We start from the raw sequence: 16,186 nt of genomic DNA on the forward strand, positions 1-16,186 counted from the left end.
ATAAAAAAAAAATTGTCCGATTGTCTATTCAGATAGCAGCCGGTAAGACAGCTAACGGACTCCTTCGGGTAGATAACGTCGGCAGTCCAATGAGTTATAAATCTTTAGAGGAGCTGTAATAACTATTTTGATCACTAGTATTACTACTGTATATATGCAAACTCCCTTATTTGGTTTATAGGGTTTCATCAATGACTGAGGAAGTTTTACCAGTAGGTCAAGATGACGACACAAGTATGATTTATGTACAAAAAGAGATTTAATTGAAAAGTTTGTATAAAAAAAATAAAACATCTCCAGATCTCTATCATTCATGTCATACAGCTAAACTGAAAGATAATATCTAACACTAGGCAAGCCATATCATAGTCACTAACTAGAATAGCCCTATCCAACCCAACATTACCACAGAAAGGACAAAAACATTTTTTTAATAACATTCATAGCTCTTCCAAATGTAAGTATACCTTGTTTTATTCCCTTCAGACAACTTCAGTGCATCCATCCACAATCAAAACAAATTGTGTAAAAGAAAATGACAGGAATGCAAAACAAAAGGCCATGTAAAGATATGCAAACTCTGGGATTTCTCACTCTTAAACATCGACAATAAATGAATAAGCTACAAGAGTGTGGAACGTCTACATGTTCTGAAGAAATGAAAAGCATAGGCAGAAAAAAAACCTGCACAATATTTGTATTGAAAAATAGACCATGAATATTGCATTGATTGTGCATTTCACACTTAAGTCATGGATACACTAGTTCAGGGCAGGAGATAGTGCCAGCTACGAGATGGGGGAAAGGCAATACATTTAAGTAAAATACATTTCCAAGGGGCTAAACACACAGATATTAATGTAGTTTTTATACACATTCAGAAATGAAAGGATTCAATTTTGAGAAATACAAATGACTGAGGCTATAGTATGAGTGAGCAGCTTAGTAAGGGGGTGCAGTGTGAGTGAGTTGTGTTTCAAGCATTCCATGGTCAACACATCCCCCCCTCCTATGATCCCTAAGCATGCTGGGTGGTGTAGTTTACCACACTGTTATGGAAGAAGACAACTCATCTCCATCATGACAGGGTGGGATACGTACAAACAAACCAGCCGGAAAGGGTTATAACAAAACAAATTATGACAAAAGCACCGAGAAGCAGCGTTCAAAAAGGCACTACAAATCAAAATGTTTAAAAATAAAGTATTCTCCTAGCTCTATGAGAGCAGCCATGTCGGTCTGAATAGGGGGCTTTAAACCAGATGCATAAACCCACCGTTATAACAAATTAGAAAAGAATAAAGTACAAAATAAATAGTCGCTGGTAAAGACCGCCCCAAACAGCAAATGTCCCACATTAGGAAACAATGAGGTATAAAAATAAAAGATCAAAAGGAAGAACAAACTAATAAATTATAATAATTCCATACAACAAAAAAAAAAGTTTTCTGCCTGCCCAAGCCATGGTGGGGCATAAGGACCAGAGCCCTTTAAGTCCAGTTAACACCCCCCCTCATGTCCATTCTTTCCTCTCATTCCCTCTTTCATAGGCTCTCCTTGCTGGAGCTTGTGCTAGATATGTCCGTTTTGATGGTCCTCAGCCGGATGTCCCCATCCTCCGTCTTGGAGGATATCGACACTTCCCCAGCCAAGCGCATCCAAGGGTGGTCCAGGATCTGTTCCAGAGTAGGCCTATCTGAGGGCCGTAACGACAGGCACCACTTGATCAGCTGCTGGCAATCTGGAAGGAGGGAGAGGAAAGGGGAAAACATGAATGAGTATTTTATTTTGTGGGAGAATCTCAAGAGGGAGATGGGTGTATAGGAACACACAAGAAAATAAAAAAGAAATGAGTGTTTAGAAATATGTTTTAAGATTAGAAATTTGTGAATTATTGTAGATTGTATATTGGAGGTAGTACACACCATTAGACACTCTCCTCCTGAAGTACAGTCTCCCCTGGAGGATTTCCTCGTCTTGCTCAAAGGGGATGTCTCCACAGACCATGTCATACAGAAGCACCCCTAGCGACCACACCGTAGCAGAGCGCCCGTGGTATCTATGGAAGCGAATCCACTCTGGCGGGCTATATACTCTTGTACCTGGAGGAGAAAAAAGGGGAGAAAGGCTCATTAGTGATGTTTTACTTCTATAATAGTTACATTTACTTCTATAATAAACATCAAACAGTTTATTTGGGGCATTTCATGTGACAATAACAGGACTATATTGCAATACTGTAGGATTTTGTAAGACATTATAAATTGATATTTAAAAAAATATCTGATAATGTCTCTATAAAGGCTGAACAAGGCAAGTGTAATTCCATGCAAACAAGGACTTATACTGGCATTATAATGCCCCTTTCTTTTCCACAACTCGGGCATGAGTAACTTGGATACCAAAAAAAAAAAACTTGAGCGCAATGGGAGCTATCACGTGACATGAATCAGCCCAAGCTCAGGTTTCACAACAAACAGATGTTACGTGGCAGCTGACCCAATAGCCATTACCTAGGCTTTGAAATGTGCTTTCTTGTAACATAACAGGCAATGATCAACATATAACAATAACCTATTTTACTACACTAGTGTGTTATATTATTGACTAATATGAGATAATGTAAAGCACCTTTATAAATAACTACATCAGGACAACAAAATGAACATGGCTGATGACGTTACAACCTGAGGAAAACACTTCATGTGGTACCAAAAACAAACCACTGCGTCACAGCGTTGTGTGGACAAACCCGCCAATACAGGGGGGGGGGGAACAATTACCAGCTGATGATCTAATAATAGTAGCTGTCTTTACTAAAGCCAAAAAGACTGGAGTCAAACAAATATAGCTGAAAGCAAGTCAAGGGTCAGTGCAGACTATCATGCACCTTCAAAAACAAAACCAGAAAATACAATGGAGCCACTGCTTGCCAAAGCACTGAGGAAGGGTAGGGTGCTTACCGTCAAAGTCAGTGTAGACTGTGTCCTTGAGAATCGCCCCTGAACCAAAGTCAATAAGCGTGAGGTCCCCAGTGCGTAGGTCTACAAGCAGATTTTCATCTTTGATATCTCTGTGAACTACTCCGCTGCTGTAGCAGTGGCGGACAGACACCAAAACCTGACGGAAAAATCCCTTCGCAGTCTCCTCGTCCAAAGCACCCTTCTCAGTTATGAAATCGAAAAGATCCTTAACCAGCTCCGGGCGTTCCATGACAATCAACCAGCCGTCTGGTCGCTCATACCAATCCAGGAGTTGTATAACCCCTCGAAACGACGAACTGACTTTCTTCAATAAAATAATCTCCAAAGGCACGATCACACCATTCTGTAAGAAAATATGAATCACAAATGAGTTGAGTGACCTAGAATCGATTAAAATATCAAACGACAACTAGCATGGGTGAAAAACCAAAACAAACCGGAGTGGTGATACTTACAATAGTACCCCATTCGGTCACCCGCTCCTTCTGCACGTGTTTAACTGCGACCTAATTTCGGGGTTAACAATACATTAGATACATTGTAGCCAGACGTGAAGACATACATTGCAGCAACAACTAAATTAGTCAATAACCATGAGATAGATGCCTTGATGGCGCCATGTGCCGAGATCAAAGCATTCCTATTCTTACCGGTGCGTCATCGGAGAGCCGACTACCGGCATAGACTGTGCCGAATCCACCGCTGCCGAGCACGGAACCCACCTTGTAAACCTTTTCGAACGGCTCCTTTTCCACTTTAACTGAAGAAACATCAAATTGAGAGCAGATAAGAATAAACGATAGCCAATCGAGTCGCCGCCGTTGACTAGACTTTCCAGATAAGTTACTAACTAATATTAGCTATGTTTGTTAATAGATCACCGTTGGCGCACGAAGCCATTTAAATAATTCAACGCACAGGTTTTTAGAGTGAATTAAATAATTGTATTTTACTAACTATTGGACGCATTAATGATTGCAATATAAAGCTACTTCACTTAAACAGTGCAACAGTATTTCTGGCAATGTACGAAGAATGACAGCGGGTTCGAATCATTACCTGGCTGGAGCTGTATTTTCACCGGGTCCATGCTCGAAGGGTTGCAAATGTGTGAGAATGAGCCAAACTTTGACAGCAACATATTCAAACGGAAGACAGAAGAAATCCTTGTTTATCTGAAAAGGTAGATCCCGATCCAATCCTATGGAAATATGATTGAAAAGGCTAACGCTAGCTAATAAATCCAGTGTGCCAACTCCACCCGCCCGTCGCCGTGACTCAAATACAATGCCGCCTCTATCTTTTCCAGATTAGAAACGCTGCGTACAAATAGAATCCTGTCTCTTGATTTCTGCACATGGAAGATTACAGTTTTCTTGAAGTACTGAAGAAAGGACACTTGCAGAGCTGTTAACTGCAATCGAAGAAGTTTGTAAGAAATCCAAGGGACTGTGTTGATATCACGGAACGGATTTGAGCTCTGGCACAGTCTTTCCCTACCTTTTCTATAACGCCAATATTTTTGGACGAGTGGAGGATGGTTATATCCCTCCGCCCCGAAAGACTCGTCGGGATTTTACTGGAATTTATTTTAATATCCGGCAATAATTCATTGAAATGTAGAGATTTAATATGATGATTCATACAATATTTAAAAAAAACAACAACAACCATTGTGTAATTTATCTTATATAAGGATATGTATACACGAACTACTTTCTCATAGTACGAGACGCCCAATGATCTCTTGTCTGGAGGTTTTGCGCTGTGTTGACAAGCGACCTGGAGAACTCAACCAATAAGATGGTATATATATTTACCATGTTATCGATTTGGACCAATCAAATGCTCATTATCATAAAGAGGTGATTTGCGCGCACGTGGCGGGAATTCCGAGACGCCACTTCCTCTGGGAAACACTGAGCGTTCGAGTGGATCGCCGCCTTTCAAAGTGTTTCACAATGGGGATAAAAATTGTCCAACATGCGACTGCATGGACTTTACAACAACCATGTGATCAAAAGTCATGCAGTTTTACACAGGCGAATGGGACCAAATACGTGACTGAAACGGGATGCACATTTTCGCGATTCATGTGGAACCAGCTGTTGTTCTTCGTAACTAACCTTGCTGTAAATTGCCAAAAAATAATGCACTGTTTAGCGAGCTAGCTTTATGTTACAATCATTTGAGTCTCTCTCGCCCAAATTGATAGTACAATGTACATACATATATTTACCGTTTGGGAGTGTGTGATATGGATGTTATAGACATGTCTATTTCGACTTAACAAATAAAACCTTTCGTAAACTGAGCCTTGCTGTTGGAAAACCACATCGGTGTCTGACCTTTGGCTATAGTAGATGCAGCTCCCCCGACTTCACTCAACTTTCTTCTGCAGTGGGTTGCTTCAGGTTTACCACTCAAACAAACCCACTCTTTTCACAGCATTTCACTAGGGAGGTGGGTTTTAAAGTCTAGGTACCAGTTAGCGTCGTCCTGCAAAGAGCTATTGGTCGTGTTCGAGTGCATCAAAACGACTGCAGGCCGACTGACTATCGACAAATCTCCTTGCATCATAAATCATAAATAACGACTCATTATTATTTGTAATTGTCAGTCAATCACAATTTATTTGTAATTGTCAGTCAATCACACTTTACCCTTGATAGATTGCGCTTTTGATCCTCTCGAACACGGCCGTTGTTTTGACAGCTGGCTCATTGCTGGAGCTTTCATAGCCTGGCATCTTTGATCAGCCAAATCTAAAATATACTGTTTTAACCTTACAGGGGCATATCCAGTATCTCTAGGAACAATACTTAAGATTCATTGGATTTAATGTGTCCTTCACTATCAATTAAGCTTCTAAAACGTGCTTTTATTCAGGGTCTCCCATTTTCTGCATTTGGGCTGCCATTGTAGTCCTTTCTAGACGACTCAGTCACGTAAGAGTATAGGCTATAAAGTAATCTCCCACTTCTACAGGCAGACATCCTCAGACCCAGGATAATGTGTTTCAACGCTTGTTTGACAGCGAAGGACACAATTTACCCAACTAATCTTAAATATTGTTCCTAGAGATAGTGGATATGCCTCTTTAACATTAAAACATAATTTTGGTGAAACCCAATAGTCAGTAGTGGAAAAAGTACCCAATTGTCATACTTGCGTAAAAGTAAAGATACCTCTTAAAACATCTTAAGGATTAGCCCCTTTTTTCCAATTTTCGCCTAAAATGACATACCCAAATCTAACTGCCTGTATGCATGTTCTTGGTACCATTTGATAGGAAACACTGAAGTTTATGGAAATCTGAAAGGAATATAATAGACTATAACACAATAGATCTGGTAAAATATATGTTTTTATTTTTGTTGCATCATCTGTGACATGAAAAAGAAAACCCACACATTCAGCTAGGAAGCTGGAGGTGATTTAGATGGTGTCTACAAGAATGAGCAAGCTACATGACATTTAGTATGAAGTCACCTAGGTGTCCCTCATGATTTGCCCAAATGTACCTAAGTGGCCGAATTGGTAAATGTATACATTTTCAAGAACATAACTATAGAAAACATACAAAAATGCTATGCTAATAAAAATACAAGTTTACACACTCCCAGGAATGTCATACATGATGAATCATTAGCTTCCCTACATAAAAGGTACATACAGGAGAGGCAACAAGAATGCTGATCCAATGTCTCCAAACACAGAAGTGAAATATTTAAGATAAGGGGCAAGTTTGCAGCCAAAGCTGATCTAATGTCATAAGTGAACAAACCACAAACCACACACAAAGATTTTTTTTAAATGTACACACTATTTACAATTACAGTATTTAGAACATCCTCTAACCAAGATTTTACCGCTGGTCCCAAATCCCATGTCTCTTTCTGCTGTACCATCCTCTACTTGTAGGCTGGCTGGGTATATTCACACCTCTAGATGGCTGGGCGGGGGTTTGTTGTGGAGCCAGAGAGAGCAGCCGTCAGACTAAGTGGAGGATGGAGGACTTGAAATGTGGTGTCTTTGAAGTCAGTCTTTACCGCTATTGAAGATAAAAAAAATCTGTAAGAATTCATGTTTATTGCTTGTTTTATTGAATCTTTATTTTAGCAATACATCAAATGAACAACACATCTATAAACATATATTATATAGAGTATGAGGAACACTGGTGAAGTGTGTGTTCCAATTTAATAACATTTTTATTAACCTTTACTTAACTAGGCAAGTCAGTACAAATTCTTATTTAGAGAGGCGCCTACCCCGGCCAACCACAGACAACGCTGGGCCAAGCCCTTATGGGACTCCCAAATCACGGCCGAATGTGATGCAGCCTGGATTCAAACCAGGTGTTAGACCACTGCGCCAGTACAATGTGTATTTTATGTTGACTTTGACATGTTGTGGCTTTCGAGTACCTTCTTTGCTATTCATACACATAATTCATTAGGGATTATATATAGCAATCAAAGAAAATATTTCAAAAATCTTGCAAATTAATACTATGCAACCATTCAAACTGCATTAGCTCGGATTTACAATATAAAATAACATAAACATAAAGACTGGTATTTCATTTACAAGTCTACGGTAGCGTCCTCTCCTTTAGCTGTTGTCTAAACCATATTCACTGAGTCAGTGACACTTTTCCGGTAGATTTCTGCTAGAATATCATCCAAAATCTGTATACCTGTCACGCGGGACTAGGTGTGTGTGCAGGAATCAGATGCAGAGAGAGAGTAACGGAGTAAAGTGCTTTACTATTGCACACCAAACTGATAAGCCCAATACACTATACCAGACAACGCAGAACACTATACCAGACAATCCAAAACCACAGGGTGTCCAGTATAGAAAATAAAATACATCACGACCTAATATGTACACACGTAATAAAAGACAATCCCGCACAAAACAAGGGCGGGTCAAACTACTACATATAGGGAAACTAATTAAACCAAAATAAACACAGGTGAAACTAATAAGACAAAACCAACAGACAAACGAAAAAGGGATCGGTAGCGGCTAGTAGGACGGTGACAACGACCGCCGAGCACCGCCCGAACAGGCAGGGGAGCCAACTTCATGACAATACCTGGACTTTGATTTAGCTTTTCCAGTATTAGTAGCCATATTGTATGTTAAACATTTACAAAACACTTAGTTTTCATAACTCACAGATGTGCGTAGCGCGCTTCGACATGCTCTTGCATAAATGTCCAAATTCCACTCGACTCACATAAGCGCGAGTTTAGCTGAAAGATTTTACTTCACACAAGGGTTTCCACCTACTCATGTAAAGCACAGCTTGTTGGCTATCTAGCTAACTAAGTTTCAAAACAATAGGTTGTCATTTGGACAAAGATACAGTCAATCAAGTGAACACCGCCTGTGTCATCGGCGCGCAACGATGTCGTAGTTTCCTGGCAAAAAATGGCTTTCCAGTGGATATACTGAATGCAGAATGATATAGCAAAGGCTGTTTACTTTGTACAGTGTCTGAGGAATAAATAAGAACGTAATTTGACTGGTTAAAACAACGTTTAGTGTTCGATTTTCACAGATTTCTATCTTTGCAAGTTGAATGAGTGAAAATACAAAATCGATTGTGCATACTATATGGACCTTTTTAGGATATGAAAAATGATTTTAGCAAACAAAACTACACTACATTTGATTTCTGGGACCCCTAGGATGACAAATCAGAGCAAGATTTCAGAATGTAAGTAAATGATTTACCTTCAGATGTGAACGTATCAAACCTGTCGCTGTCATACAAGTGTTTTGTTGTTGTGCATTCTCCTCAAACAATAGCATGGTGTTTTTGTTGTTGTAATAGCTACTGTAAATTGGACAATGCAGTTAGATTAACAAGAAATTAAGCTTTCTGCCCATATAAGACACTTATATGTACCACATTTTTTTGTTGTTGTTTAAAATGATGTTTTAATCACATTATGCATATTTAGGAACAACAATCCTGTTAACAGGACGATCCAAAATAAGTTTAATAGAAAATGACTCAAGTGAAAGTGATAGTCACCCAGTAAAATAATACTTGATTAAAACCTCTGAAGGATTGAACACTTTTTCTTCCAATTTTCACCTAAGATGACGTACCCAAATCTAACCATTTGAAAGGACACTTTGAAAGTTGTGGAAATGTGAAATTAATGTAGGATAATATAACACATTAGATCTGGTGAAAGATAATACAAAGATAATACAATTTCTTTCTTTGAAATGCAAGAGTAAGGCCATTATATGACTTAGGAGTCTAGGCCATTTAGACTGATCCAATGAGCCATTGCATATCTGTTCAAAGTGTTGTATTAAGTCTGCCCAAATGTGCCTAATTGGTTTATTGAAACATTTTCAAGTACATAACTGTGCACTCTCCTCGGACAATAGCATGGTATTCTTTCACTTTAATAGCTATTGTAAATTGGACAGTGCATTAACAAGAATTTAAGCTTTCTGCCCATATAAGATATGTCTATGTCCTGGGAAATGTTCTTGTTACTTAAAACCTCATCCTAATCACATTAGCGCACGTTAACTAAACATTCACACAGGAGGACACCGATCCTGTGGAGGTTAAGTCTAAAAGTATTTGGTTTTAAATATAATGAAGTATGAAAAGTAAACGTAATTGCAAAAATATACTTAAGTATCAAAAGTAAAAGTATAAATCATTTAAATTGAGTTCTATTAGGCAATCCAAACGGCACAATTTTCTTGTTTTTATTTAATTGCGGATAGCCAAGGGCACAATCCAACACTCAGACATAATTTACAAATTAAGCATTTGTGTTTAGTGAGTCTGCCAAATCAGATGCAGTAGGGATGACCCGTTCTCTTGGTAAGTGTGTGAATTGGACCCTTTTCCTGTCATGTTAAGCATTCAAAATATAGTGAGTACTTTTGGGTGTCAGTGAAAATGCATGGAGTGAAAAGTACATTACATCTTTAGGAATGTAGTAGAGTAAAAGTAAAAGTTGTCAAAATATAAATAGTAAGGTAAAGTACATATACCCCCAAAAACTTCAGTACTTTACTCCACTGCCAGTAGTTAAGATTAATCAAGGATGCGAGGCTATGGAAGCTTGTGCAACGAGTCACCTGTTTAAGCAATGGCTTGTTGCAGGATGAAAGAAGGTACCTGTTATTTTAGCCAACATTCAGTGGTGACCCGTCATTCAGGGCAGAGCCCTACCTGTTTTTTGTTCCCTGTTTTGCATGTTATTTTGGCATTAATACGTGTCGCATATCAGTTTGCAAACAATGTAAAAAAACAAAACAAATAATTGAGTTAATAAAGCCGAATACAAACTTGGTCTCTTTTTTGCTTTGTTGAGTAAGGCAGTTCTGAAATGCAGGTGTTTTAGCCTAGCTCTGTGCTTTCTTCAGTGGTGGGGCAGCCAGCGGAATATGCGGAGCGTAGAGGTTGGTAATGTTCTCTAAGTCCTCTAATTCAAGTCCCTTGGATGCTGCCACAGAGTTACATTGGAAGTGCCCATCCAAGAAGGCTCAAGGTCATTGGCCACAGATAAAATTAAGTAAAATCACGTTATATCTACAGTAGCTTTGATTGGACTGATCATGTCAACATTACACTTTCAAAATCTTAGCTAGCATTGTAGCAGTCATCATCATGAATCAAGTCGACAATATACTGGCAAATCATTTTCAATCCTTGTCATTTGAAGAGAAATTATGAAAATAAATTATAGATAAAACATAACGGTCCTCATCGGCCATTGGATATAAACATTACACAATAAGTTGGATATCGCAAATTCAACAATGAGGAGCTTGGAAGGAATCAGTGGCTAACTGCAAGCATTGCAAAGCAATAGCTAAGAAAGTAATACTAAGTGTATGCTGTGTAGTAAGCTGTTGGTAGCCTATGTGCCTCACCCAAATAATTTGGTCCCTTTTCCCCTCATAATTTCACCTACTGTTCTGACTTTGTGGTGGCCTGTCTTAGAAAAATGTAATCATTAAATTTTGTAAAAGCTTTCATTGCCTGCTTATATGCCCCCTTTATTTATCCTATGGTTCTGACTTGGTGTACAGGGATAATACTGTAAGAACGGCCCATGTTCTGAATTGTGTCGATAACATTTCAGAATTGCTGAACAAAGTTATATTGACTACATCCGTCCTAGCTCTCTCATTAATGTCTTAATCGATATTACGGATTGCCTCTTATGCCATAGTTTGTACATCTCAATTGTCAGTAGAAACCACATTTGTTTAAGCAAGTCAGTCATATCAGCTATGTTTTTTTTTTAAAGGCAGTAATTGAGACTGAATAATCTGTTTCTCTGCCAGACAAGTCTCTGCTGATAGCCAGGTTTAGCAGTGGTAAGGTGTTGAGACTGCTGTTGGGACTCTGCTGTGACAGCTTTATATAGGCCCTAACAGTTTGGCCGATTAATTAGGGCCGATTTCGCGTTTTCATAATAATCGGAAATCTGTATTTTTGGACACTGATTTGGATGTTTTTTTTTACACCTTTATTTCATCTTTATTTAACTAGGCGAGTAAGGTTAAGAACACATTCTTATTTTCAATGACGGCCTAGGAACGGTTGGTTAACTGCCTCGTTCAGGGGCAGAACGACAGATTTTTACCTTGTCAGCTCGGGGGATTCAGTCTTGCAACCTTACAGTTAACTAGTCCAACGCCCTAACCACCTGATTACATTGCACTCCACGAGGAGACTGCCTGTTACGCGAACATGCATTAAGCCAAGGTAAGTTGTTAGCTAGCATTGAACTTATCTTATAAAAAACAATCAATCAATCATAATCACTTGTTAACTACACATGGTTGATGACTAGTTTATCTAGCGTGTCCTGCGTTGCATATAATCGATGCGGTGCGTATCGTTGCTCCAATGTGTACCTAACCATACACATCAATGCCTTTCTTAAAATCAATACACAGAAGTATGTATTTTTAAACCTGCATATTTAGCTAAAAGAAATCCAGGTTAGCAGGCAATATTAACCAGGTGAAATTGTGTCACTTCTCTTGCATTCATTGCACGCAGAGTCAGTGTATATGCAACAGTTTGGGCCGCCTAATTTGCCAGAATTTTATGTAATTAGGACATAACATTGAAGGCTGTACAATGTAACAGGAATATTTAGACTTAGGGATGCCACCCGTTAGATAAAATATGGAACGGTTCCGTATTTCACTGATAGTTTCCGGATTCAGCCATATTAATGACCTAAGGCTTGTATTTCTTAGTGTTAACATGTTATAACTAAGTCTATGATTTGATTTGATAGATCAGTCTGTATGAGCGATGGTAGGCAGCAGCAGGCTCGTAAGCATTCATTCAAACAGCACTTTTGTGCTTTTGCCAGCAGCATTTTATGACTTCAAGCCTATCAACTCCCGAGATTAGGCTAGTGTAACCGATGTGAAATGGCTAGCTAGTTAGCGGGGTGCGTGCTAATAGCGTTTCAAACGTCACTTGCTCTGAGACTTGGAGTGGTTGTTCCCCTTGCTCTGCACGGGTAACGCTGCTTCGAGGGTGGCTGTTGTCGTTGTGTTCCTGGTTCAAGCCCAGGTAGGAGTGAGGTGAGTGATGGAAGCTATACTGTTACACTGGCAATACTAAAGTGCCTATAAGAACATCCAATAGTCAAAGGTTCATGAAATACAAATGGTATAAAGAGAAATAGTCCTATAATAACTACAACCTAAAACTTCTTACCTGGGAATATTGAAGACTCATGTTATAAGGAACCACCAGCTTTCATATGTTCTCATGTTCTGAGCAAGGAACGTAAACGTTAGCTTTCTTACATGGCACATATTGCACTTTTACTTTCTTCTCCAACACTTTGTTTCTGCATTATTTAAAACAAATTGAACATGTTTAATTATTTATTTGAGGCTAAATTGATTTTATTGATGTATTATATTAAGTGAAAATAAGTGCTCATTCAGTATTGTTGTAATTGTCATTATTACAAAAAATGAAATAAAAATAGGCTGTGAATCTGTATCGGCTTTTTTTGGTCCTCCAAGAATCGGTATCGGCATCGGCGTTGAAAAATCATAATCGGTCGACCTCGAGTTTCTGGGCACCATTTGTCACTGTTTATAATAACTCTACCTACATGTACATATTACCTCAATTACCTCGACACCGGTGCCCCTGCACATTGACATTGACTCTGTACCGGTACCCCCTGTATATAGCCCTACTATTGTTAATTACTGCACCTCTTTCTCATGACGTTGGCATGGGGGTAGGTTTATGACAGTCATAAATACCTCTCCCCCCTTTTTCCTCTCTCTACCCTACTGAGGTTACATTTGCAAAACCCTTGGTTAACATAGAGATTCTGGGAACATATCAGAAGGGGGGAGGAATGAACTATATTCTGGCAATCTGATCAATTGAACATATGCGGTGGTACTTAATGAATAGGATGTCAGTTTGGTTGTCATCTGAGACATTCTCATCAATGATAAGATGACATAAACTCTACAGTGGAAAGTCTACAATCAGAGTTATCGGATTCACATGGAATTGTTGTTCAAATTAAATGTTTGAATATGAAATTATTTGTGATGGGATGAAATGTGATTTTAGCTTCTAAAATGTGAGATTTGAGTTTTCATAAGATAGGGCTCTACTCAATCAGTGGCCCGCCCCTGTGAAGGGACATGGGCTATAAAACTTTTCAAACACGCCCTCCTCTCCCTTCCTATATAAGCCCTTGACGACAATATAACCTTCTGTTCCGAGGATGTAGGATGACGGTCCTATGTCAGAATGGTTCAGATAATAACTACAGAACAAAGCCAACATCAGCATGAGCTTTGGTTGCGAATGGTATGAACTTTGAACTCTTATTCACTACAGAAGTGATACCTCCTAGCCGTTGAGTTAGCAACAGCAGATGCAATGAGGGTTAGGAAGGAACAGACAGAGTATCCCGTCTATTACCCAACGACGTTACTACAACGTATCCAATTGACAACCAGAGACATTCTTCAAAGGACTCGGTTTGGCAACACGGCCTTCCATCTACCACCAACCTACCGAAGTGCAGCTCAGAGTAAATATTTATTGCACTTTCCTTTTCCAAATGGGCAGTAATTTAGAATGCATCAGATACTGTATTTAAGATAGCACAGCTTCTCTCTGTGTCCCTCAGTCTTCCCACTCTTTCACTCACACCCAGCCCTTTTCCTTTGTGTAACAAGCTGTCATATCTGTTCTGCCCGCCAGGGACGTTTTCCTTTATGACGTAATTTGTAATCAAGTTATGATTTAATTATGTGTATGTGTAATTCTGTGTAATTAGTTAGGTATTTAGTAAATAAATAATTAAACCAATATTTCTGATTCAAATTGTTAGCCAGGGTTCGTGCAGATAACCACGAATGTACAACTTTCAGATGAGACTGAATTAAGATGACGATTGATATTGACTGCTATTGATGTAAAATATTACTAGGTCTTTTAGAGTTTATACGGAAGATAACAGCTCTATAAATATTATTTTGTGGTGCCCGACTCTAGTTAGTTACATTTACATGATTAGCTCAATCAGGTGATATTAATTACGGAGAAATTATTTTATAGAATAGCATGTCATATCACTTAATCCGGCATAGCCAAAGACAGAACATCTTTAATAATTTGTTTTTCTTATCAATTCAATTCAAGGGCTTTATTGGCATGGGAAACATGTGTTAACATTGCCAAAGCAAGTGAGGTAGACAACATACAAAGTGAATATATAAAGTGAAAAACAACAAAAATTAACAGTAAACATTACACATACAGAAGTTTCAAAACAGTAAAGACATTACAAATGTCATATTATATATATATATACAGTGTTCTAACAATGTACAAATGGCTAAAGGACACAAGATAAAATAAATAAGCATAAATATGGGTTGTATTTACAATGGTGTTTGTTTTTCACTGGTTGCCCTTTTCTCGTGGCTCTTACTTTGTTTTAAGGTATTTTCTTAAAACTGCATTGTTGGTTAAGGGCTTGTAAGTAAGCGTTTTACTTTAATGGTCTACCATCACCTGTTGTATTCGGCACGTGATAAATTAAACTTTATTCGATTATAGTGCAATTAATGTATTCTTTGGTGTTGTTTTGTGTAGTGGCTTCTAAAACATTATATATTTTTTTGCCCCACCAAGATTTAGTTTCCCCCACGAAGACAAAGGAGATGATTGTGGACTACAGGAAAAGGAGGACCGAGCACGACGGGGCTGTAGTGGAGCAGGTTGAGAGCTTCAAGTTCCTTGGCGTCCACATCACCAACAAACTAACATGGTCCAAGCACCACAAGACAATTGTGAAGAGGGCACGACAAAACCTATTTCCCTTCAGGAGACTGAAAAGATTTGGCATGGTTCCTCAGATCCTCAAAAGGTTCTACAGCTGCACCACTGAGACCATCCTGACACATTGCATCATTGCCCGGTATGGCAACTGCTCCGCCTCCGAACACATGGCACTACAGAGGGTAGTGCGTACGGCCATCCAGGATCTCTATACCAGGCGGTGTCAGAGGAAGGCCCTAAAAATGGTCAAAGACTACAGCCACCCTAGTCATAGACTGTTCTCTCTGCTACCGCATGGCAAGTGGTACCGGAGCACCAAGTCTAGGTCCAAGAGGCTTCTTTACAGCTTCTACCCCCAAGCCGTAAGACTCCTGAACATCTAATCAAATGTCTACCCAGAGTATTTGCATTGTCCCCCCCGCCCTCTTTTACGCTGCTGCCACTCTCTGTTATTATCTATGCGTAGTCACTAATAACTCTAACTCTGCCCCCGCACATTGAATCTGTACCGGTACCCCCTGTATATAGCCTCGCTATTGTTATTTTACAGCTGCTCTTTAATTACTTGTTACTTTTATTTCTTATTTTTTAATGTATTTTTCTTAAATCTGCAAAAATATTTGATTGCATATTAAAACATACAATCTACTTGCAGTGAAGCCGCTCAACATCTACATCACATTTAGTAATTTAACAAACTCCCATCCAGAATGTGGACCCGAACCAGCGACCTATAAGCCACCGGCCCAAGCTCCCAAATGCTAGGCCACCAGCCCTCCAAGATACCCCCCCACGTTTCTCCAAGAGCTGCCCTCAACCATCCTGAGAGTGTGTGTATATG

The 16,186-nt window shown here is 39.1% G+C and overlaps 1 protein-coding gene across 1 annotated transcript; it reads right to left on the reverse strand.

The window, feature by feature from the left end:
• Positions 1–240: 240 nt before the first annotated feature.
• LOC109896828 (serine/threonine-protein kinase pim-3-like) lies at positions 241–4,502 on the reverse strand. Its single transcript, XM_020491213.2, has 6 exons — positions 4,044–4,502; positions 3,635–3,744; positions 3,440–3,490; positions 2,964–3,327; positions 1,926–2,102; positions 241–1,741 (listed from the first exon to the last, which is right to left on the reverse strand). The coding sequence occupies exons 1-6, from the start codon at positions 4,123–4,125 to the stop codon at positions 1,545–1,547; spliced, it is 981 nt and encodes a 326-aa protein (XP_020346802.1). The 5' UTR covers positions 4,126–4,502; the 3' UTR covers positions 241–1,544.
• Positions 4,503–16,186: the final 11,684 nt, after the last annotated feature.

The sequence above is a fragment of the Oncorhynchus kisutch genome, linkage group LG9 (assembly GCF_002021735.2).
Source record: "Oncorhynchus kisutch isolate 150728-3 linkage group LG9, Okis_V2, whole genome shotgun sequence".
Lineage (NCBI taxonomy): Eukaryota > Metazoa > Chordata > Actinopteri > Salmoniformes > Salmonidae > Oncorhynchus > Oncorhynchus kisutch.